Genomic DNA, 26,369 nt, shown 5'->3' with positions numbered 1-26,369 from the left:
GTACCCTGCATTAGTTTAGGGATCCCTGGAGATCACTGGGAACTCTTTCTGTCTCAGTGTTTCCTGCATTGGTACCCAGTTCCAGCCATTTTCCAGTATCTAGTTGTTGTAATACTCTGCACATAGGTGCTTAGTGAATGTTTATTGGCTGTAACTCTGAGAAATCACTGTGAGATACAGAGCCTGGATGACTGAGGAAAAGATCATGTTACGGATGATAGGAAAGTAGGGAGGGAAATCCAGTTACTTGACTGAATATTCAGTTATTTCAGTATCCTATGAATATGAGGCCTCCTCAAGAAGACCAGTAGCTACTCAAGAGACTGCCATGGTTGTTCATTTAGAAGCAAGTAAATGGATAAAGAATGCATATTGTCCATATTGGGCTCAGCATCCGAACAAGCAATTCAAACAATACATTTATCTGTCTGACCACTCCGGCTTGTTTTCTAGGTCATTTTTCTTCTGCTCACTCGCTAAATGTGAGCAGCACCTAAGTCTCTTTTCCTGGGCTTTTTTTTTCTCTATCTTGATCTCAATTCTCATGGGTTCAGCTATCATCTTTATGTAGAGGACTCCAGAATCTACATATCTAAGCCCTAATCTCTCTTCTTGATGCCAATTTCTTATTGCCAGCTCCCATCTGGTTATCTCACCTTGAATCTACTTTATCTCAAACTCAACATGTACAAAATGGAGTTGTGTTTTCCCCTAAATTCATCTGTCCTCCAAACTTCCCCGTTCTCTTGCTTTATTTCTTCCATCTTCCTCACTCCCTTTGCATATCTAACCAGTTACCAAATCTTCTCCATCTAACTCCACAACATCTCTTGCATCTACTCCATCTCTCCATTGTACCCTAGTGTACGTGCTCATTACCTCTCACCTAGACTAGTCTAATGAGTGACCTCCTAATTCGTCTCCCTGCTCTAAGTCTCTTCCTTCTCCAAACCATCCTTCACATAACTAATTGCCAAATTAATATCCATAAAACAGATCTGATCGTGTGACCATCCCCATCCTCACTAAAAATCCTCTGTAACTCCCCCCTTGACTAAAGGACAAAATATAGCCCTCTCAGTCTGACATTTAAAGCCCTTTACTCTGTCTCCCACTTTCAAGTTTAATTCATATTATTCCACATCAGCGCAGGGTCCATTCCAGTCACTGTCTTGCTAGATGTTCTCCATATGTAATATAACATGTCCCACCTCATTGATTTAATAGAGATAGTCTCCCATGTATATTAAAGAATGCTTGGGCCGCTAGGTGGTGCAAGTGAGTAAAGTGCTGGCCCCAGAGTCAGAAGGACACGAGTTTGGTTCCAGCCTCAGACACAACACCCACACACACACACAAAACTAGCCATGTGACCTTAGGCAAGTTACTTAACCCCACTTGCCCTCCAAAAGGCAAAACAACAACAACAACAACAAAGCAAATAGAACAAAACAAAACAAAAAAACCCAAAGAGTGCTCACCTATACCTCACAGGATTTTTCCTTCAAAGAGAATCCTTCCTCAGTATCAGTGTGAAATCTTACACGAGACCTTTCTTTATCCTTCCAGGTTATTAGCACTCTTCCCTTTGAAAGTGCTTTGTAAGATTATGTATATGCTTTATTTTTGCTCACTTGTGTACATATCATATTCCTCCAGTGCAGGTAATCTTTTCTGGTATCATGGACTCTGTTGGCAATCTGGTAAACGTAATGACCCTGTTCTCAGAAGAATGTTTTTAAATGTATCAAATAAAATGTAAACTAATTATATTTAAATGTAATTATAAAAAAATTTTTTTTTTTTAAGCAATCGGGGTTAAGTAACTTGCTCAAGGTTACACGGCCAGTTATTTCTGGGTGTGGTGCTGAGTGTCTGAGCCCGGGATTCGATCTCCAGGTCGTCCCAACACTGGAGCCGGTGCTCTTACTTGCTGAGCCACCTGGCCGCCCGCAATTGGGGTTAAGTAAATTGCTCAAGGTTACAAGGCCAGGTGTTTCTGGGTGGGTGCTAAGTGTCCGAGCCCGGGATTCGATCTCCAGGTCTTCTCAACACTGGAGCCGGTGCTCTTACTTGCTGTGCTACCTGGCCGCCCCAAAAATATTTTTAAAATAAACTTATGGTGCATATGTTTTAATGCATTACATAACAAAATAATTCATTTAAAATATAGACAAATAAAATAAAAACCAGTTAATTTTTTTAAAAAATCAGTTTGATGATTATTTTCAGTGAACTTACACAAGAACCTACAGCTGTGGAGTGATATTTGACAATGATCTCAAGCTGTGCCCTACTACAAAAGACTTTTAATCTCTAATATTTTTCTAATAATATTGCCTGACTTTAAATTATGGAAACTCTGCAATTTCAGAAGAATCAGAATTACAGATAATTGAAGGGTAAAAGAAAAATGCACAATGGGTATAATGTAGGCTGCAGCATATTTCCATTATAACTTGCATGCAAGAAGTAGCATAATTTGTACTAGTCACAAAACAGGAATGTCCATAAACAAAAGATCTAAAAGTCATGTACCAAGTGGGTACCAAGTGAACAGCCCAAGAACTTTCTTCTTGTCCATCACATATGAGAAGACCCAGAAAAATGCCTCAGACATGTTGGGTAGATCCTTTATGGGAAGTTTATGGACAATCTTAGATACTGGTTCGTCATGGAAGATATGAGTAGGTTGTGACCTGCAGCCATGCAGGGCAACCCAAATGGAGGAGACCTCAAATCTGTCAAAGTGGCATTGCTTAGGTGCTCTGTTTTAAAGGGGTCTCTATTATAATGAATGATTTTGTTTCTTAACTTTAGTTTCTTAGAAATTATCAGCTTCTATGATGTTAACATTATCTTTAATATCAGTTAATTCTGAAACAAATTTTGTAGATTTTAAAACAAGTATTCATCAAACACTAACAATATACAAAATACTTTCAGAGTCTTGGAGTAGACATAATACATCAAATGAAGCCTAGGAAACTTTATTATGGTTTTAAATATTTTTGGATACATTATAAATTCCATATACTAAATTATTCTTTTGTGTTTTGTCTTTATTAATACCGTCAAGACCTTCACATTCATGGACAGAAATACTAGCATGGCTAATTTCAAAAACGTTTTTATTTTGAAATGTGATTTTAAATTTACATTTGTAAATTTTACAATTTTAAATGTTAAGTTTTATAAATTTACATTTGTACATGGATCTGTCCTACTCAGTAACTTAAACTAATTCAAATAAAACACTCAAACCACAATACTAGTTCTATATTAGTCACTTAGTACTTGTTGAATTGAATTTGGGTTAAAATTGGTGAAGCCCAGGGAAGCTGTCCAAAGGTCTGAACCAATTTTAGGTCAGATTATAAAAGTCTTTTAAGGTTGACCAAACTGAAGCTTATCAGAGAGTCACCTAACACCTTTTTTGAGAGAGGCCAATGTTTGTTAGTCAATCAGAAGTATCCTTTTGTATGGAAAAGATCTTTTTTCACTATTTCATTTCTCAGTTGCACTTGTCCGTCTCTCCACAATTTTTCTCCTATCCCTTTCTCTTCCACTTTAAATGATATTGAACATTAAATATCTGAAGGGTAAAATAACTAAGTGTTATATATAAATATCTTTATCTGCAAGGTTAATTATGTTAAATTATATGTGAATAATATATGTGGTTGTATGTATATTTTAAAAGTACATTTTCAATAAATATTATGAAAGGTTTTTTTTTTTAAAGAACACCTTTATAAATGGCTATGCTTCTGGTACCAAAAAAGTTAAAAAACGTTGAAACTTAGATAAATTTGGGAGAAGCAAGTTTTTATAATTTGAGATTTTAAAGTTCATTTGCTTGAGATATGAATCCTCATTTTAGCAGCATTCTTTAGTCCTTCATTTATCTCTAATAGTTTCTAAAACATGAATTTATATTATAGGCTAGAAAATTTTTTGTTTCCCTTATGTAAGAAAATTCCTTATATGATTAATGTGCAGTTATGTCCAGCACTTTAAAAAGAAGTCATCATGTTTGGATTTATATATTTGCCATTGTGATCAATGAGGGTTGCAGAGAGAGAAGAAAATGTTTAACTTTGACATTAGTATAACTGATTGGGAGAAATAGAGGTGCAGTGAAACTTGGCACATCATCATTTCACTAGCTAATAGTGATATTTATTTTTTCATTATTGGAAGATGTTGATTTTAATGTGCATCCTTCCTTATCCACAACCTAAAATATCTTATGCCTCATCTTTTCTGTTCTGTAGAATGTCAGTATCAGTTACTGTGCCATATGTATTGCTACAAATACGTCTTGTATTTTGAGCAAAAACAACAATACAGGTTGTCTAAGCATTGTGTTTAGGTAAGCCAGTCTTACTTAGAACATCTCATAACATCACAAATGACAGAAATAGTTTTGTCCTTTTCATTTGTTGGTGGTTTATCTGAGTATTAATGCTATTTAGAAAACTTTTGGTTTTCATGTCTCAAATCCTGACTTTTGAATATATATTCTCTTTGAGTTTAGAAAGGAAAATGTAAAAGAAAAAAAAAACTTTTCAGGACATTCTTTCTTGACTTATTTTATGCTTTGTGATATTTATTCAGTTCTAGGGCTTGATAATTTGTTAACAAGGCTTTTTTAACAGTTTGGACAGATGCACACACTGTTTTCAATCTTCACGGTTAATTATTTGATTTTGTATTTGATGCTAGAACACCCTGACTCCTAATCACTGCTCATTGTTGTCAGTCCATTATATTCTAACTGTTTGAGTGCTCCCATTGACCTTGAACTGACATTATAAGCTGTGTCTAATCTTTTCAGTCTATATTTCTAATGCCTTTCTTTTTTTCTCTTTTGTCTGATCCTCATTTAGCATCACAATGGGGCTGCCCCTGAGCCCAGCAGCTGACTCTGCCCGCTCTGCAAGACATGCCCTCTCACTCATTGCCACTGCCAGACCACCCGCCTTTATCACAACTATTGCCAAGGAGGTAAGAGGAGTTTTTGAGTAATTCCTGAGCCTCTCTCTCCAAAAGAATACTTTGATTTTAACATTCAGTCCTTAAATATTGAAATTTAAACCTGTAGAATAATAACTATTTATTGCTAAAGTAGAGAAATTAATATGGATGAATGAATAAGCTCATTTACACTAAAGGCTAACTAGTAGTTAATGTCTACGGCAGAAAAAAATTAGCTGATTAATTTATTTCACTTTGTGTACATTCTTTTTCTCAAAGTTAGTAATTTAAAAAAACAAACATTTCTTATTGGTTCTGGTTTCCTAGCATGACACTCAAGACTCCTTAAATTCAAACAGTTTAGATTATAATTTCCTTATGAAAAAAGGGTTATGCATTGTTCACCTTTGTGTCCCCTGAGAATCTAGTATTTTAGCTTGTACTGTATAGATATGTGCTTAGTCATTATGTTAAATTGAAATATAAACAACTTACTTACCAAGGATTTGCTTATAATCAAAATGGAATTGCTTATTTAAAATCAGCTAGTTTGCCATGACAATAGATGTGTAAATGAAAATATAATTGAAGTTACTAATTGTTTTTCTTTGCTATAGGTCAAAACTAGAGTTGATCTCAACATTGGCTATAGTATAATGGGCTAATGTTACTACCTCTCTGAAATTCAAGGAAAGAACAATAAAATTGATCTTTCCAGTAAATATTTGATTGCAGTTTGGGAGGAAGGGAAGGAAAGACAAGATTCAGAATACTAAAAATGGTTTTCTTCTGTCTCATAAGTGGTATGCTGTCCTACATAGGCTAAGATGAACTTACTGAGTTGGCTATGCACTTTGGGTTGTTTTTCAAGTAGTCGAGAGATTTCTAAGAACTAAACAAGTTCGCTCAGGAGTACCAACTCTTACCAATTCTTAGATCTTGAACTAAGGGCTGCCCCCAGATCTTCTCTATATGGAAACTCAGTAAATAGCTTTTGAATGGACCTAAACACTCACTCAATAGCTCACTGGGTTAGGGTCAATCACTAATCAATCATGAAACAAACCTTAAGTAACCTCTGTTGTGCCTACACTGAGAATACCAAAGAGGCAAATGACAGTCCCTGCCCTCAAGGAGTATACATCTGATGAGGAAAACAATGTAGTTCTGGGATAAGGCTTGTGATTTCCTTGGTTTGGGGGAATTCTCAGATAAGGAAACTCCCTCTACCAATTTAGATCAATTCCTTCTCTGTAATTTAGAGAAGCAACTCATTGCTAAACAGAATGACTTCTAGATCAGAGTCATATGTTCCTATGTATCAGAAGTGGTCTTGAGCCCAGGTCTTCTTGGCTTTTGAGGGTGACTCCTTGACCACCACCCCACAAAACCTTTTTTGCTTATATAATTCAGAGTCAGCAATGGAAATGTATTTCCACGAACATCACAACATATTAGAGCTTCATTCATTGGTTCAGTCGTTTTAGTCAGGTCCAACTCTTTGTAATGCCCCCTCTTTGGGGTTTTCATGACAAAGATACTGGAAGGTTTGCCATTTTCTTTTCCAGGTCATTCTTACAGATGAGGAAACTGAAGCCAACAGGGTTAAGTGACTTGCCCAGGGTCACCCAGCTAGCAAGTGTCTGAGGCCAGATTTGAACTTACAAAGATGAATCTTCTTGACTCCCAGAACCAGTACTCTTATCTACTGTGCCACCCTGCCTGCCCAATTAGAACTTCAAGAGCACTCTAAAGATTATCTAATCCAGTCCTCTCATTTTACAGAGGAAATAACTGAGACCCTTTTAGGTAACAGGTTCAGTCATTTTCCTCTAGGCTAACAAAATGCAATATGAACTTGTTTACATGTATGTGTAAATATAACCAAAGGGTAGATATTTCTCCCTATAGTTTTGTTTTTACCATGTTATTTCTACATTTTAATAATTAAGCTTCTTAATTATTAAGTCCTTAATTACTAATTATTTAACTGCTAATAATTAAGGGATTAGGGTTCACAAAGTGCTTTCTTCATAACCACACTGAGTTAGGTATTGTGTAAAATCAAATCGACAAGCTTATTATGTGCCAGGCTACAATACAAAGTAATGTAAAAGATAGTCCCTGCTCATATTATACCTGTTTTACAGAAAAGGAAACTGAGGGTCAGAGACATTGTGGCTTACAAACCACACCTCAAACCCATGTTTCCTATTTGCAATTTCACCTTTCTAGTGTACTGCACTGTCTCTATTTATTTTCCATGCACCCTTCTCCTTTCCAAAGTAAACTGTGGCCCATTCTGACACAAGTTCACCCACAATTTCTTTCCTTATTTTTGAAGAAGTAGCACAGATAAAAGGCATGGGTTTGTGCAATTTCTGTAAAACACAGAAGGTGCTGAACCTGATAGTTTTCCTGAGCCCTGAAGAAGGTGGTGGCATTTCTTTCTCTCTGATTTACCTTTCTGTCCCGCCTCCTTTGGTTTTCCTGCTACATGCTATATAGGAAGAGATATCAGGGAGGTAGATTCAAATTTCAAAAAAAAAAGAGGCATTGTAGCATATAGTCGAAAAATCACTGGATTTGAAATCAGAAGAATAGAATTTAAATCCTGGCTTTGCAACTATGTAACTATGGATAATAAGTCAGTTAACCTTTATGAGCTTCACTTTCCTCATCTGTAAAGTGGGAGTCTTAGGACTTGTACTATTTTGCTAATACCCAGTACCCTCTGATGGTTGTTGATAAAACACTGTATCTTTTAAGGTACTATACAAAAGTGAGCTGTTGCTTTCACTTAAATAATGTTTTCTGTTTAATGTAACCATTGCCTTCTATTTTATATTTAACCTTAATAAATACATGTAATATACTGATACCTTCTTATAATTCATATTAAATTTGACATGTCCTTAAAAACCCCACACCTCTGGCTAAAATCCAAGACAGCTATACCTTATAGTCAATCCTCTTATATGGTAAATAGTATTAGTATGTGCTGACATCTCTGTATGTGTATGGCATGTGTAATGTACATTAATGTATTATAGGTGTATAACGTTTCATAATTTCACTAGTTCATAGAAAGGTTTTTCACCAATACATTTTCATGTGAAATGTACACAGACACTAAAATGAAGGTATTCAGCATTGCCTATCTATTTTTTTTTATGTTTTTTTTGTATGTTTGGTTCTGTGTTAGCCATATAAATGGTAGGCATAAAAATTGTCTTTTGTTAATATTGCTTAGTAAATCATATAATACTGTGGAAGTTAGCAATTTTTATTAGGTGAATTTTTAAATACTTCCTTACCTAACCCAAAGAGGCAGCAAGAGGACCTGGAAAATGTTGAGCCAGGAAGACCTAAGTCCAAATCTAGCAGATGTTTCTTGTATACTTGCTAGCTTTGTGACTCTGGGCAAATCACTTACCCTCTCTCTACCTCAGTTTCCTCATCTGTAAAAAGGGAATAATAATAACATGTGCCTCCAAGAGTTATGAGAATAAAATCAGATAATATTTGTAAAGTGCTTTACAAATCTCAAAGTGCTATATATGCTAGATGTTTTTATTACGTTTTTGCTGCTTTTTTGTCAAAAGGTTTAATAATATGTAAGCAGAAACCTATAGAGAAATATAAGATTGAATGAAATATGAATAGAGTGACCAATATAATATTTTCTCATCCTTTTTGTAGGTACATAGGCATACTGCTCTAGCAGCGAACACCCAGTCACAGCAAAATATCCACACTACAACTCTTGCTCGAGCTAAAGGGGAGATCCTGAGAGTCATTGAAATCCTTATTGAAAAAATGCCCACAGATGTTGTTGATCTCCTGGTTGAGGTATTATCATAAATTTCCCCAATAAATAAAAAGATAACAAATATTCAGTACAATATAATGCAGCCAACTGCGTTTTCCTCCTAGTATGTAATATTTAGAGTTCATATCAACTTCTGGAAGTGGTTGTAGTCCTTTGAATGTCCTATCATTACTGAATTTTTTATTGTTTAAACTTCTAGTTTAAACAAAGTAACTGACAATTTCCATTTATAGTTCCGTTTATGGGCTAAAGCTAGACCAGAGTAATTTTTCAATGCAATTTTCTCATGTACATCCACCTTTGTAAGTAAAACAAAACAAATACAGTACCTATTCATAAAGTACAACTCTTTCTGCTGCTTATACCAATCTGTAAATAACTGACCTCAAAAGTTAACATGCATTCCTCTTTAATCTTAACTTTATTGAATATGCTTCTACAGAAGTTTTTAAATTTTATATAATCAAAATAATCCACTTATGTTCTGTGATTCTCTTCATCACTTGTTTGGTCATGAACTTTTCTTCTACCTATAAATCTAGTAGTTAATGTTTTCTCTATTTCTCTAATTTTTCATGCTTCTTTTATATAGCCCCTGAGAGCTTATCTTTGTATAAGCTGTGAAGCATTGGGCTAAATCTAATTTCTACCATACTGTCCAGTTTTTCAAGCAGTTTTTGTAAAATAGGATAATAATTGGGAAAAAGATCTTTACTGCAAGTTTATCTGAATTTATATGTAGATTTGGCATGATATGCTATATAAGGAATTGATTCATATTTATAAGGATAAGAGCCATTCTCCAATTGATAAATGATCTATAGACCAGAACAAATAATTCTCAAGGGAAGCAGCCCAGGCCACCTGTAACCATATGAAAAAATGCTCCAAATCACTACTAATTAGAGAAATGCAAAATAAAGCAATACTGAGATATTCTACCTCATATTCATAAGATTGGTACAGGTGGGGGGCAGAGCCAAGATGGCACAGTAGAAGCATGACCTTCCCACGGCTCCGGCTTCCACCTTCCCCAATCCATGTAAAAAGAGGACTCTAAACAAACTTTGGAGCTGCAGAACCCACAAAATGACACAGAGAAGCTAACCTCCCGCTGAGGACAGCCCAGCAGGTCAGCAGGAATCCAGCACGGTGCTCTGGGAGCTGAGCCCAGCCCCACGCCAAGGCTTTAGCCCTAGGGTGGGCCTGACCAGCCGCTGGCCAGAGGGACTCCAGGTCAGCAGCAGCTGTGGCCATTTCCAGATTTATCAACACATAGATGCGAAGGACAGAGTAAGAGGTCAGTGCAGTCTGGACTTTGGGACCAGTAAGTGGAGTGCGTGGCTTTTACCCTTGGGGCGAGAAGCCGCTGAGAGGGGGGCACAGCCAGCCAGTGTCACGTGACAGCTTCAGCTCCTGGCCTGCAGAGTGTAGGGGGACCAAGCAGCAGTCTGAGGGGTAATCACTCTTGCTTTAACCTGCTTGGATCTGGATTGCAGTCTAGGGTGGAGGTCCTGGGGTGTGTGTCCAGCTTGCCAAAGCGTGTGGAGACCTCAGAGAGGGCACCCATCTAATACCTCTGGCAGCTGAGAAATCCCCAGCGTTTGGGACAAAAGCTCCCCTGTCTGGTGGCAGAGGCCTACTGTGGCAAAAAGCCCAGGGGTCAAGTGACTGAGGGGTGACATGACCAGGCAAAGGAAACAAAGCAGACAGAAGATTCCAACAATACACTCCTATTTTGGGGACAAAAAGGAGCAAAGCATGGAACAGGAGGAAAACAGTGAAGTCATAACTCCTGCACCAAAAGCTTCAAAGGAAAATACAAGCTGGTTACAGGCCATAGAGGACCTTAAGAAGCAGATAAGAGAAGTGGAGGAAAAATTGGGAAGAGAAATGAGAATGCTGCAAGAAAATTATGAAATGAGAGTCAACAGCCTGACTGAAGAAAAAAATACCTTAAAAAACAGACTAACTCAAATGGCAAAGGCGGCTCAAAAAGCCAATGAGGAGAAGAATGCCTTAAGAAGCTGAATTTTCCTGATGGAAAAAGAATCTCAAAAGCTCAATGAGGAGAGTCATTTCTTCAGAATTAGATTGGAGCAAATGGAAGCTAATGACTTTATGAGAAATCAAGATGCTGTTAAACAGATCCAAACAAATGAAAGAATAGAAGGCAATGTGAAATATCTCATGGGAAAAACCACTGACTTGGAAAATAGGTCCAGGAGAGAGAATTTAAAAATTATTGGACTGCCTGAAAGCCATGACCAAAGTAAGAACCTAGAAATCATCCTCCACGAAGTTCTCAAAGAAAACGGCTCCGATGTTTTAGTACCAGAGGGCAAAATAGAGGTTGAAAGAATCCACTGATCACCTCCTGAAAAAGATCCCAAAAAGAAAACTCCTAGGAATATTATAGCCAGGTTCCAGAATTCCCAGATTAAGGAGAGAATATTACAAACAGCCAGGAAGAAACAATTTGAATATTGTGGAAACACAATCAGTATAACCCAGGATCTGGCAGCGTCTACACTGAAGGATCAAAGGTCTTGGAATATAATATTCCGGAGGTCAAAGGAGCTGGAATTAAAACCAAGAGTCACCTACCCAGAAAAACTGAGCATCATGTTTCAGGGGAAAATAAGGTCATTCAGTGGAATAGAGGACTTTCAAGCATTCTTGCTGAAAAAAAACCAGAGTTGAATAGAAAATTTGACATTCAGATACAAGAAGTAAGAGAAGCATGAGAAGGTAAACAGGGAAAAGAAATCATAAGGAACTTATCAAAGTTGAACTATTAAGATTCCTACATGGAAAAACAAAAATTGTAGCTTATAAAACTTTTCTCAGTAATTTAAGGCTTTATATATATATATATATATATATATATATATATATGTCTGTATATGAGAGTATGTGGGCATATGAATACATATGTGAATATATGTATATATGTTTACAGGTATACATAGATAGAGGGCACAGGACCAATTTAACAGGAAGGGATGATACTTAAAAGGTGAAATTAAGAGGTGAGAGGAATATAATGAGAGGAGATGGGGAGAGACAGAATGGGGTAAACTATCTCATACAGAAGAGGCAAGGGAAAATGGTTACAATGGAGGGGAATAATAGGAAGGCAAAAGGGAATGGGTCAACCTTATTCCCATTGAATCTGGCTTGAGGAGGGAATGAAATACACACTAAATAGGGCATCTCACCCTCCAGGAGAGTGGGGGGGAGGGGATGAGAGGGGGGATGATGGAAGGGAGGGCGGGCTGGGGGGATGGCAAGTTGGAAGCACCCACTTTTGAAAAGGGATGGGATCAAAGTAGAGAATAGAACAAGTGGGAGGTGGGATCGGAGGGAGGGAAATATAGTTAGTCTTTTACAATACATCTACTATGTTATTGTTTTACATTAGGCACACATGTACCACCTATACTGAACTGCTTACCTTCCCAGTAAGGGTGGGTGACAAGGGAGGAAGGCAATGAATCTGGAATTGAAAGTTTTAAAATCAAATATTAAAATATATATACATATATATATGACATACTATTATTAATACCATCTTACATGTAATTGGGAAATAAGATATACAGGCACTGGGGCATAGAGACCCCCTGGAAAAGTCAAAAGGGGTATGGGAGAAAATATGGGAGAGAGCAGATTGTAAGAGGGGATATCCTGTGGGACTGCTATTTTTGAGGGGTGGGTAGGGGAAAAATGGGGAGAAAATTTGTAACTCAAAATCTGGCGGAAATGGATGATGAAAATCAGAAGTTAATAAAGCATTAAAAAAAAATTGGCACATGTGACAAAAAAGGAAAATTGTACATATTAGTATAATTTTTCCATGGGAAAATAGCTATGATTGATGAACAGCTGTGTTCCTGTTAGTGTGTGCAGCCATTCTGAGAAGTGATTTAGCATGATCCACAGAACGTTACTGGATGGTACTTGCCTTTTGACCATTCCTGTACGCACAAGAGGCCAGAGAAAGAGGAAGAAGTGCTATATGTACAAAAAAAAATTTACAGCAACTTTTTTTTTTGTGATGAACAAACAAAAACTGGAAACTAAGGGGATGTCCATCTATCAAGCAGTGGTTGAATAAGTTATTGTAGTATATGAATGTAATGGAATTGTCCTGTAAGAAAGAGGGAAATAGATGATTTCAGAGAGACATGGAAAGACTTAAATGAACTGAGTCAAAGAGCAGTAAACAGAAATATAAGATCAATTTATAGTATAATATAAATATAAAAATGAATAATTTTGAAGACTTTAAAAACTGATGAAAATTGTACGAAGAGAACAATTTGCACAATAACAATATGGGAAAGGCCAATAGCTTTGAAGTTGTAAAAATTATGATCAATACAATGATCATCTATGGTTTTAGGTAACATTGATGCTTTCCATGACAAAGAGGTTTTAAGATGAGACATTTAGATTTTTGTATACAGCCAATGAGGAAATTTTCTTTGAGTGGTACAGATGTGGAATGTTGCATGTACTTTCAATGGGGGTCAATGATACTGTTACTTTTACTTGTTTTACTTTGTTACCTCTCACTTTAGTGTGATTGGTAAATGTAACATAAAAACAAAATATTTCAAAGACTTTTTTAAAATCATAAACATTAAAAAGTGGGAAAAGTAGGAATTAAATAAGTTTTTTTAAAAAGGAAATTAGTTATTTGAAAATAATGTCAGATCTTTGACTTTTCCTCCCAAAGGTTATGGACATTATAATGTACTGTCTTGAAGGATCATTAGTTAAAAAGAAGGGACTTCAAGAATGTTTCCCAGCCATCTGCAGGTAAAGAAATCTTTAATAAAATAATTATGTGCAATGTAATAGCTTTTTACACTTTGTGTTTTATTAGTCTAATCTGATTAGAAATTAGGGCATTATGATATCTAACATGTTTTAAATCAGAATTTTGCTTTTAAGACATAGAAAAGATAGGGTATGTGTTGACTGTATCCATATTCTGATATCTGTTCCTCAGGAGCTAGAAGGAAACATTCCTGAAAGATTAGTGTCAGTCTTCTTTTAAAATTACTTGCTAAATACATTCCTAGTAAAATGACAAGTTTTCTTCTGTCAGTATTCCGATCTCCACCTCATTTTTTCACCAGTGAATTCTACATACAAAATGTCAAGCAGTAATCAATGCCAAGGCCAAAATTGTTATTTTAATTCTATCATATTTAATCTTATTTTATGTTGCAAAACCTCTTTCTATTTGCATTCAAAGAAAACTTATGTTGAATACATGCCTATAATCACTGTATGTATATAGTTATACTTATTTCCATAAACACATCCAACCCGAAGCAAATTTCCTAATTTTAAAAGGGAACCTGTCAGCATTAGCTTTTTTTTTTGCTTTCAAAGCTGTCTTTAGATCCATTTATGAAAGAACAGCCTGTCTGCATAGAGATTTTAAGTAAAAATGGCACTAAATTAACAATATTGAAGTTAACTTTAAAACCTCTCAAAATTGGCATTCAATTGTAATTAGACACATTTTGTTTCTTGCCCTCCTAAAATGTGTCCAACCATATGAATATATTTATTATCATTAATTTTCATGTCTTAACTCTGTAACACTGTTCTCTAAACTTTCTTTTTTCTGGCTTCACATCCATCCTTGTCCCTCTAGTTTGCTGTTCTTTCTAGCTTATGGAAGCAAAAAAGTTAAAAGAGAAATATATATATATATATATATATATATATATTTTTTTTTTTTAAGCAATTGGGGTTAAGTAACTTGTTCAAAGTTACACGGCCCGTTATTTCTGGGTGTGGTGCTAAGTGTCTGAGCCTGGGTTTAATCCCAGGTCATCCCAACACTGGGGCCGGTTGTATCAGCAATGCCATATACACAATGCCTATGGAAATTACAGATATGCTGATATAATTATCCATCACAAAATACATCAGGTTTGCCATTTGGGGAAATAAACTAGAAAATTTATTAAGATACCAAAAGACTGAGTCCCAAAACCAGAAAGTGAAAGCCATCAGAGTAGTTATGACATTGGCACAGGTAGATAAAGTAGAAAGCACCCACATTCTCAAGCCTTTAAAACAGAACAGGCTACCTCAGGCAAAGGTCCTCCTCTCCCCACTCACAGCAACCACCCAGCGTCCAGGAAGCGTGCTCCCAGCAGCCCCTGGCAGTCCTCAGCAGGAGTCCTTAGCAGAAATTCTGGCTGACTCAAAAAGGGCTTCGTGCTGCCACTGCCGCTACCTCTGCTGCTGCTGCCGCCGTCGCCGCCACTGCTAGCCACCGCAGGAACTCTAGCTTGGCTTCTGCTTCCTCTTGCTCCGCCCCTTCCTGCTATGCATGGAAGATCTTTAAATCCCATAACCCTTACACCGGTGCTCTTACTTGCTGTGCTATCTGGCTGCCCCAAAAGAGAAATATTTTAAAAGAAAATGGCAGCTTTTCCATTATAGTTTTGTATTGTCTCAAAATATTTTTCCAAATTTTTTTCATAATGGGTGATGCATAGGTATATTCGAATATAAGAAAATAAATTTTCCTTTAATGTTATAATGGAGCAGTTTTGCTTCTTGTACAAAGAATATGAGATATATTGTAACTGGTGAGTTTTTTAGGAAATTTTTAGTTCATGTTTTCCAAATTGACTATTTTCTAAATAAAGTAAATGTTAAGTGAGAATAGGAAAATGGTTATAAAGGATTTTTAAATTAGGCTTTGAGTTATTTAGTAATAACATTTTAGACTTAGACTAAACATAGTTAAGCAAGTGACCTATCTTCTTGGAGTAACTCCTTAGGATGCCTCCATCATCCCTAATTTCTCATTGTAAGAATTCTTTGGTTTTTATTTAGTCATTCAACAAATATTTATTAAACAACTCTTGTTAGAGAGCACTGTGTTACCTGGGGGGAGAAATGAAGAGTTTAGCTAAGACATAGTTCCTGCTATCATGGAACTGATAGTTCATAGATTTTCTCCATGTCACATATCATTCAAATGCTGAGCTAAGTACAGAGAAAGGCAAAACACCCAGTCCCTACTCTCAGAGAGCTCACAGTCTAATGGGGGAGGCAAAGTGCAAACAGCTAGGTAGAAACAGGATATAGATAGCACACACATGTGCGTGCACATGCACACATGACCATGTAAAGTCTTGTGCTCATTTAAGTCTGTACATATTGAGCATCTGTTTGGATATTGAGAAGAAAGATGTATCTCTAAGGTTAGTATATTCAACATAGACATTTTAGATGTTTTTCCTCAATTTTGTCAGGTACAGATAAGATTAAACTCAAGCCAAAATGTTTCATGACTTAGACCAACACATGAATCTGACAGCTCATCATTTCTGGGATCATTTGACAAATTCATTAAAGTATGAGCATGGTGTTTGCCTCAAAATAGTTTATAACCTACTTAGGGAGAGAGGGTTAAAATAGAAAACTAATAATACACAGTCACATTTGCTAAATGTTAAATGAGTAGCATAAACATTAAATGATGAAGTTAAAATGACAATAACTTATTTATATATTGTACTTATATAGCTCACACTTATATATAGGTTGGCAAAATTCTTTCCTGACAAGTCATTTACAAGTAGATAGCATGAATAGTAGTATTATAAATAGTAATATATTACAAATGAAAAAAAAAAAAAACAGTCTTTCAGAAGTTAAGGGACTTGACCAAGATCACACAGCTAGTAAATGATAGAGGTGGAACTAAGACCTGTGTCTCCTAAATCAGAGTCCAACACTTTCCATTACACTGCCCTGTTTCTGTTCCGGTCATCTGAACTAGGGCAAAAACGAGACTGAAAACAATTGAAAGAATACTGTGCGTATCCCATCACTATGTCCTTTATCAACTTTTAGCTAAAGTAACAGTCTTTATTCACAAAAACTTCATATTAAATCTAAATTTATAAGCAGCATAGAGAAACTGACTATATAGCTGATTAGATCCTCCCATACAGTATTTATTCTTTAAATCCTTGTATATCTTATGCTCTTTAAAAGTGTTTTAGTTGTCTCCATTTATAGCTTAGGCTATCCTCCATAATGGTAGTTACTAGCATTGTGTATTATAAACATATGCCAAAGGTAGATTATAAAGTAGAAGGGTAGTTTCATTTTCATTTCTTATCTCTTAGAAAATCATCTGAAAATAAAAATTTTATATATATATATATATATATACATATATACACATTAAGCAGAAATAACATATATTTGAAAGTACTTATAATTTAAAATGTAGGGTATTTTTATTCTCATGTATTTTATTCTCAAGAATAATTTCACAATTGGGCAATAAAAGTAAACATTGTAGATTACTGTGGACAAAATTTATGTTTCTGTTAATTTGAATATAAGTTAATATATAACACAGAAGTCTGTAAGATCTATTATAATCTTTTATCTTCCCATATATAGAACTAAGGACTGCTGCCTAGTCACAAGATCACTAAGATATCAAGTCATCCGGATTGTTTTGTTATCTAGAGTTGTTTTTTCAATAATTTAACATTTGAAAACATGAAGGATAAGGTAGTGAAGGATACAAAGATATATAAGACAATTACAACATGTAGAAAAATATACCTGCTGTAAAAGACATAATGTTATGGAAGACTAAAGAGATCAAGTAAGACTTCATGGAGGAGGTTCAATTTTGAATAAGTAAAATTTCAACAGAGGCTGGTTTCAGGGTGTATTGAGTGATATTCCCAGCAGAGGAGACAATATCTGTGTAAGAGAGATGTGGAAAAATATGACCTATTGCATGAAAATGGTCCTGCTTACTTAAATGCTACTTAGTGGAAAAATTGTTGTGTGTTCACTTTTAAAAATCATAATTTTCTAGCTTTAAAATCACAATTCCGCCAAGATTTTCTTCACATACTCCTAACAGTGTAGCAATCATGTCTTAGATTGCATGTGAAGTTGCAGTGTTTTGTATAAGCAAATATTGCTTGGTGTTTTAAATTGTCATTGATATAAATGGAATTGATTTTTGTGTTACTGAATTTAGAGTTTGGTCATAATTAACGAATCACTTTGTAATTTGATTCCATAGTGGCTTCTCTCCCCCCCTCCCCTGCCCCAATCAAATCCATTTAATTAAACTAACAACAAGAAATTCAAGCCTAAAGGAGAAGGGATAGTGCAAGTTAAATATTCCAGTTATTTTTACATTTTTAGAGGTTTTTGTGATTGTTTTTATTTGGACATGGAAATGGATGAGAGAACATGGGATTATCATTTCTAAGCATTAGACTTCTACCAGCGAGCTCAAATCATTCAATCATATGCTTATATTTTAATTGTAATGTAATCCGAATTATTGTCATTTCCTCACCTTTTATTCTCTGGGTAAAACCATTCTTATCCAGGCCATTTAAAATGTATGGTTTTAGAATGTTAATTCTCAACTGTTCTTCAAGAAATCCTGAAACAACCAAAGTTATTCGTTTTAATGAACTGTATATTGTATTAGTTGACTCTCACAGTGATAATTCTAGAGGATTTTATAAAGGTTCTGCCAAAGTTCCGTTAAAATTGAAGGGCTCTACTACTATGGACAAGTTTCAGCGCCTCTGTTTTAGAGTAACTCTCAGGAAAACAATCCCACGATTGGACTTCAGCATAAGCCTGTAACAGCCTTTGACTCTCTGTGGTGACACAAAATAGGAATAGCGTGAATAATTGAAATCTGTAGATAACTCCAAAACAACACTGGCCAGGAGCTGTCACTTCCTTTCTCCATCAAACCCTATAACTGAGGCTTATGATAAAAACTAAAACTGACGTGCTTGAGTTTTAGCACTTCTTACTTGTACTTCTTATGTATACTGTGGTCAAGGTTCTGTGAACAGAGATATATCCAAAAGGTGAGCAGCTGAGAAAAGAAAGAAGGGAAAGCATGAATAATCCCCAAATTGAGGGGCGTCATCTCTGCAGAATTATTAACTCTATTTCATCTCTCCATGTGTTTCTTATTTAACACCTTCCAAAGCAGCCTTGTTGTTTCATATCCAAATTACTATACTTTATTTTGTAGTTAAGGAATTTTTTTTACAAGTCACTGTAGATATTACCTAGTCTAATTTGGTGAATGGTAGACATTTATATAATAAGGTACCTCTGTATTGACATCTGTAAGTCATTATGAGCTGGTTTTTATACCTAAAAACATTTTCCGTGGTATTTCAGTAAAACAATATCAGAAACACATCAGTGTCATGTCCAAGTATTGTAGACATAGATTTAAATGTGTCCTAATAATTTACATTTTAGTTCCAGGCATATTATTAATAATACAGTGACTTCCATTAATAATACAAGAAAATTGCTTAGATTTCTATGCCCTTGAGATTGAATACAGCACACATAGTCTGACTCAGAACCCAGTTGTACAAAATGCTTCTACTGTCAAGGACTTTTCATCTGTATGACAAATAGATTTTCATTGTTATATGGGAATTACATACTCTTCTTAAAAGACAAAGGAACAACATTGCATTCTCTTCTGAGTTAATTTGGTAGCATACATAATCAGGCCAAGAGTTACCATATGTAATATAACAGGATAACATTATGATATTAACTACTTTAGAATAGCAAGTGAAATAATTTTGATGTATCTGTCATTTAGTGTTGCTACCATTTCATTTTTCTGGAATCTCATTGAAATGTGTGCTAGTATGTTGTCTCCCTGATGATTGTCTAAAAGGCACTGTAGTATCTTTCAGTCTGAAGGACAGATATTTCTAAGTAAATTTTATCATAGCATCTGTGATATTAATAATATAATATCCTCAAAACTATAAAACTCATCTCCTCCCCAATAAAATAAAATAAACAGGAGACTTGAGGGGATTGGTATGATTGCAGCATTCTCAGATTTCGGTGTTACCTATTGAGAGCTCATGTTGGGCTACTGTGCATGCATGGCCATGCCATAAACTACCTCCCTACTTTCTAAATGTGGCCTGAATGTATTGCTAAATCATTATGTGTGTGTGTGTGTGTGTGTGTATGTATCATCTCCTTTACTACATAGATGAAGGGTGGGGACATTATCTGCTAATTTATTGTATAGTTTTCATAGCTCTCAACATCATGCCAATGAATAAGGTTCCTTAATGTTACTATTATTTCCCCCCAGTATCCATACCACTTATTCCTATTCTTTCAATATCATCCTGGAACAAATATAACCTTTTTGGTCCTCAGTAGTTTCTTCTGTAAAATGAAGAAATTGACCTAGATGACCCATGAGGTGTTTTCCATCTCCATTTCTTTTATTTTATGCAAGAGCAAGAATAAACAGCTTGCTCATTGAATCATTTTTATAGAAGCCTAGAGAAGTGGTGGAAACTTAGAGCTATAAATAAAGGATATTGGATATCATTTAGTTCATCCTTCTGATTCTACAGAGGAAACTAAAGACCTGTTTCTAGGTGTTAATAAACCAAAGTAAAGCAAAACCTTGTTGGCCTGATGTAATGAGTCTCATGTGCCATTCTGATGTAGGAGTTGCATACCAAATCACCAGTATCAGTGTGATTCTGTTCCCATTGAGATGCTCACAGCAACTGAGTCAAGGAGTAACCATGGTGTAGTGGGAAGAACTTATACAACTTGAGTCTTTTAGCTTTTATACTGCTGTATGACCCTAAGCAAGTCATTTCTCTTCTTGAGCAAAGAAAAAAGGAGACCTATTTCCATGTCAGCAAAATGAACATGGTAGAGTAAATGATCTTTATAGTCTAACTCTTAAATGTTTTGTGAGTCTGTGAGTAATGGTTCTCTCGAGATAAAAGAACACAAGGAAGAACAGAGGGAGACCCCCTAACTTGGTACATCCACCTACATCTCTCATAGTCATCCTCTGGGAAACCTATCATACACTTCAGGCAATCTGATGGAGCCAATTAAAGTCTTCTTCTGACCTGATTTTGGTTACTGCCGTTATAGACAGAATTCACTGATCTAGCACCGGAGGGACATACCAGACTGCCCCTTACTGTAGCTTACATTCTTTCCTTTGTATTCTTCCTTGGAAACGTTGCTGTTGGAGCTGTTATCTCCCCCATCCAGCCACATTAAAATCTCCCCCAGAAATTCTGTACCCAGACAGGGTGACCAAAAAAGGTACTTGTGTCTTTTTCATCTTTGATTTGGGGAATATATTTTGCACTTAAGGAATTCTCTGAATTTGCCCGGGGAAGGGGAGGGAGGAGGGGAGGGAGAGTGACAAGTCCTCTATTTTGCTCTCTAAGCAAAGAGAGTATTTCATGGAAATATGGTTTCTAAAAACTACCAATTATTATCACTGTGTGTGTATGTATCTGTGCGTGTGTATGTATGTATGTGTGTGTGTATGTATGTTGGAGTGGGAAAAGGGGGAAAAAAATTTCAGTGAATATTTGACTTATTGAAAATTTCCAAAGGAATTTGTGGTTCAATGAATTATCTCAGATGGTATATTGAGGCTACAATTAGGGAAACAAACTTTGCCAAAATTATGATTATATATTTTATTTAGTGTTCTATAACCAAGAACATTCTTGAATTTTTTTTAATAAAGTTTATAAAACCAGAAACTTTTAATTAATCTATCAACAAATGTTTTTTAAATACCTACTATGTTCAGGCATTCTGCTTGGCACTGACAAAACCAAAGGCAAAAGTGACACAGTCCATGCCCTAGGTTAGGGATCTGTAATAGTAATGGAATTTAAAGATCCCCCTGTATTGGCTTGGTTTTTGGATTGATTGTGTTAAAAGAGCTTGTGAATCCCACTTGTGGGATGGACTTGTTGATGTGAAAAGAGAGGGCTGAACTGGAAGGAGCTGGTGACGTGAATTTAGAGAGACACCAGCAAAGAGAAAAGCAGAAGAACTTTTTGGAAGCAGCATCTTGGAGGCAGAGAGAGACTGAGAGGATTGCTGAGAGCCAGTTTGAATTGCCCAGGACTTTCAGAGCTGCCATCGAGAGCTGCCAAGTACTGAGGAGACATGGCTGTTATGCTGGTACTTTGTCTGTCTGATTTGATGTTGTTTTGCCAGATTTGTTCACTGGTGAAAGACAGTGCTGTTGTTGCAGAGGTCCTGGAACCTTGCTGTTGGTTCAGAAGCCCTGAAGAAGGATTTTCTTGTCGTATGTTTACAGAAATCCTGGAAGAGGGTTTTGCTAATGTTTTCAGAGGTTGTAGCAGCAAGCACCCCAAGGGTCCTCAGGGTTTGCTGCCACCACAGGTTCTTGGATCTGCTTTGGTAAAGGAAAGCAACTCAAAATGGGTTAACAAGCTTACTTTAATCAGTCAGATACCGTGTTTCCCCGATAATAAGACCTATCCCAAAAATAAGCCCTCCCCTTACTGTGTAAGATTCCTCTAAAATAAGCCCGCCCCCGAAAATAAGCCCTATTGAGATTGCTACTGTAGTGAAGGTGATCCCCTGCACTACACGCTACATTACCCTACCCTCTGTATCCCCCCCCCCCCCCGGGTGAAACGCATGCCGCGCTCCAAGCTGCATTCAATCAGAGCTGCAGCAGTGAGCGCATCATCCTGTTCTTCCCCAGTGATTTGCTTATTGAATAAAGGTACATTTTTTGTTCACATTTACCTGTTTATTAAAATTGCTGTCAATGTTCATTAAAATAAGCCCTCCCCTGAAAATAAGCCCTCTGGTGTTTTTCTGTCCAAAAAATTAATAAGACAGTGTCTTATTATCGGGGAAACACGGTATGTATCGTTTACCTCGTTCAGGGGAAAAAGGTCCGCACCCCAAACTTCAGAATATACAAACAGAATTATCAAGACAGAAACTGATCAAGTACACAGCTTTCCAAACTGTGCAACCATTACATCCATACCAAACAACATCTGGGTTTCAAAGCCGGGGGGCTCTGGACAACGGCTAGCCCAGAGTTTCATCAAATCACAGAACACTTCTCAAACTGAGCCCCAAAACAAAGCCTCAAATCAGGGTTTATATACCCTTCTCCTGGCTCAGAGAATGTAACAACCTTATTGACCCACTGGCCAATCAAGAAGTATCTACTGAAAAACAAGCCTCCCCACCCCAGGCTCCAGGTGCACTTTAGCCTAGGGGCAGGGAAGATCTTCAAAATTTACATGCCCATTACAGGGGTCCTAGGACTGTTCTGCAGACAGAGAATGAATTAATGAAGACACTGGCAATGTATCTTGTGGCCTTGCTAAGCTTTGTCTCCCCAGGAACAAAGATTGCTGAGAACTTGCCTCGGGTCAAGATGAAGAAAAGACCTCTCTTTGGGTATTAAATGATGTGCTTAAGCTTGTTGTAACTCTGGGGTAGATGGCCTATTCAGTTGTGATCCAGGGGTGGGAAACTTGACTTTTTTTGTACTCTGTGAAGGACCAAATGAATGTATTTTACTTATGATTGGAAACTAATCTCCATTTGAGAAGAGGGGCTTTGTGGTTGACTAAATGAATGTACAGCCTAGGGATGTAGTAGTACTTAGAAGAGGGTCTTTAGGATTGACTAAATGAATTATAATGTCCAGGAGTAGAGTAGTACTTGGAGATTATTGAATTATACTTGGTGAATGCTGTATTTTGAATGATGCTATATTTTGGTTTTCTCTGTTCTTAATTTTTCACTGAATAAAATGGAGAGCAGCTATGCTGGTATTTTGAACCTTGGGAAGTTGCCTTTGCTTGGCATTACAGGATCTCCCACAGAATTCAGAGCTTCCTTCAACTCATCGTAGAGTCTTGGAACTGAACCCCACCCTAGAGGTCAGTTTGTCCTACCTGAAGCTGAATCCGATTATAGAACATTACTGATAAGTGATCATCCAGGTTCTAATTGTATACATCCAGTGATCATGGGCTGTCTGCTTATTGTGGCAGCTCCTTTTATATCCAGATAAACTGGTGATTAGGGAATCTTCCTTATGAGTTCAGATCAGGCTTCATATAACTTCTGCTCATCAGTCTTAGTTTGCTTCCTCTGTAATTACATACAGTAAGTTTAATCTATTTAAAAAATGACTTTTCTAGCCTCATTTTGTCCAGTTCTCTCCTTTTCACTGATCTCTTCCTCCTCCTTTTATTATTTCAGAAGAGGTTTCAGAGTATTTTTATTTTCTTCCAGGGATTAATGACTTTGCTTGTATCTTCAAGTCCCATCCCTTTTTCTTCTTCCCATAAAAATCTTCTATTTCTCCTTCTCTACCAGATTCTTTCCTTCTTCTTATAAACAAATTAGCATTTCTTTAACCTAAAAAAAAATTATCCAAAAAAGTTTTTTGACCCTGCTACTCCTCGAGTAATCTTATTTGCTTATCCTTTACTGCCAGACTTCTAGGAAAAGTTGTCTGCACTTGATACTTTCATACCTTAAAACCACTGAAATTGCTTTTCCCAAACAACCGTATCCATTGGCCTTTTCCCCAATACTTCTGGGTCTCTCTCTATATTTGACATTGTTAAGTACCACCAGGATAAAATGCAAGTTTACCAAGAACAAGACATGGTTCAATCAAATCATTTTAGGGTTACTGCTGATGGGGGAGGGGATCCCAATAGGTTCAGCAGGAATTCTGATTTTATTCAAGACCAGAAAACCTGCAATATCGTCTGGAAAGAATTCAAGGTCTCAGGCTTAATTGGAGGGAGAGTTGTAGAAGTTTATTGTTACGCTTCTCGGGCAAGAGTCCTTTAGGGGACCTGCAAGTGAGAGGGGTACACACTTTTACCTTTAAAGGGTAGGGCTGCCATTGTCGGGGCTGACCAGAAGGGAGGGGCCTCAGTGCATAGACAAAGGTCAGAGCTGACCAAGGAACATGTGAATAGAGAGTTTAGATAAGATTTGGGCCAGGTTGAAGGAGACAAAAGGCAAGGACAAAGGAGGGTGTGGGCCAGGCCCAGAAGAAATGAAGAGATTAAGTAAGAACAAAGGGGTCACGGGGTGTTGCCTAGGTGGAGTGTGGGATAGGGAGAAGGGGCAGAGCTCAAGGGTGGGAAAGGACAAATTGCAGTTACAATTGAACAGACTGGTTTTACAAGCTGGTTTCACAAATTGAACTAGACCCCAGGTACCCCATCACTGCTACTAATTGATAACTAGCATTTATACAGCACCTTAAGGATTGCTAGAGTATTTCACAAATATTATTATCTCATTTGATCCTCACAACAACCTTGGGAGGTAGGTGTTATTGTTATCCCCATTTTATAGAGGAGAAAACTGATACAGATAGAGGTTAAGTGACTTGCCCAGGGTCACACAACTAGTAAGTTCATGAGACTGAATTTGAACTTTGGTCTTCCTGACTCCAGATCCAGTTCTCTACCACTATGCCAGTCACTGTCATAGATATAGTATATCCCAATTTCATGAGACATGTGACAAGTGCCTCATAATAGTATCATGTACCAGTTTGAAAACTACTGCCTGGATTATAATAGAATACAGTAGATTCTTGTTTAATCATATTAGAAGTGTTTGTTAATGGGTGGTTCTTACATGACTTAACAGCAATTCCTATTATGTATTCAGTTAAAATAGTCTTTTTTTTTTTGCCTTTTGGAGGGCAGTTGGGGTTAAGTAACTTGCCCAAGGTTACACAGCTAGTTTTTTGTGTTAAGTGTCTGAGGCTGGAACCAAACTCGGGTCCTCCCAACTCCAGGGCCAGCGCTTTTACTCACTTCGCCACCTAGCTGCCCCCCTAAAATGGTCATTTCACACAAAGTAAATATTTGCTTTAAACATTTGCTGGATCTGTACCTTTATACCACATAATGTCTGTCCTTCACGTTCTTCTGAATATCATCCATAGGATCCATTTAGGGTGCTTGCGATCAGTCTCCTGTCATTGTGTGGGTACCATTGGAGCATGTAGGCTATCTATCAGTAATCCCAGGGTTCCTTCTCTTCCAGTTATACATCCCTAATAATATATTCTATACTACCTCTCCTGCATAATTCTTCATTGGTGATATGCTATAGCCTACTCACCCACCATGCATCTATCTCTACAGTATCCTGTATCTTTAATTCTTTGAATACATAGCAGTCTGTATTTTCACAGCTTTAGATCATACGTTTAAAAGTAAAAAGGATTTGGGAGTCTTCTAGGCCATTCTCATCACTGAGGAAGCTGTAAACTTCTCAGAGTTATGACTTGCCTCAAGGCGTAGAATTAAGTGTCTCAGGTATATTTTGAATCCTTTGACTTCGTATTTCTTGCTGTCCACTGTACTACAGTGCCTCTTTATTTATTTTTTTTGAGAAGTTTGAGGTCATTAAATACAATTCTCAGTTTGCCGAATGTAAGCCATCCTACTTTTCTCTTCCTATTAAATTCTGGAAGCAGTTCGTTATTCATCTGCAATATCTGTTCAGGAAAAAATTGCTCATAATGGTAACTAGTTAATATGTTTAGATGGTTTTAAGAGTTTCCTGATCCCAGTATTTCATTAGCTATTCATTGAGAGGATTGGACTAAATGATCTCCGAGTTTTCT

The 26,369-nt window shown here is 36.7% G+C and overlaps 1 protein-coding gene across 4 annotated transcripts in view; it reads left to right on the top strand.

Annotated features, from left to right (window-relative positions):
* The window catches only part of LOC138173247 (WD repeat-containing protein 7), a 494,247-nt gene that overhangs the window by 374,059 nt on the left and 93,819 nt on the right, over positions 1-26,369 (top strand). For all 4 annotated transcript variants that reach the window (XM_069103220.1, XM_069103240.1, XM_069103213.1 and 1 more), the window contains 3 exons: positions 4,893-5,010; positions 8,683-8,832; positions 13,557-13,639. In XM_069103220.1, coding sequence (XP_068959321.1) covers positions 4,893-5,010; positions 8,683-8,832; positions 13,557-13,639 — 351 coding nt within the window. The remainder of the gene's footprint in view (positions 1-4,892; positions 5,011-8,682; positions 8,833-13,556; positions 13,640-26,369) is intronic.

This window comes from Petaurus breviceps, unplaced genomic scaffold (assembly GCF_028583685.1).
Source record: "Petaurus breviceps papuanus isolate PSGF00001 unplaced genomic scaffold, PetGlider_PUasm1.0 129, whole genome shotgun sequence".
NCBI lineage: Eukaryota > Metazoa > Chordata > Mammalia > Diprotodontia > Petauridae > Petaurus > Petaurus breviceps.
This window is presented reverse-complemented; position numbering and strand designations above follow the sequence as displayed.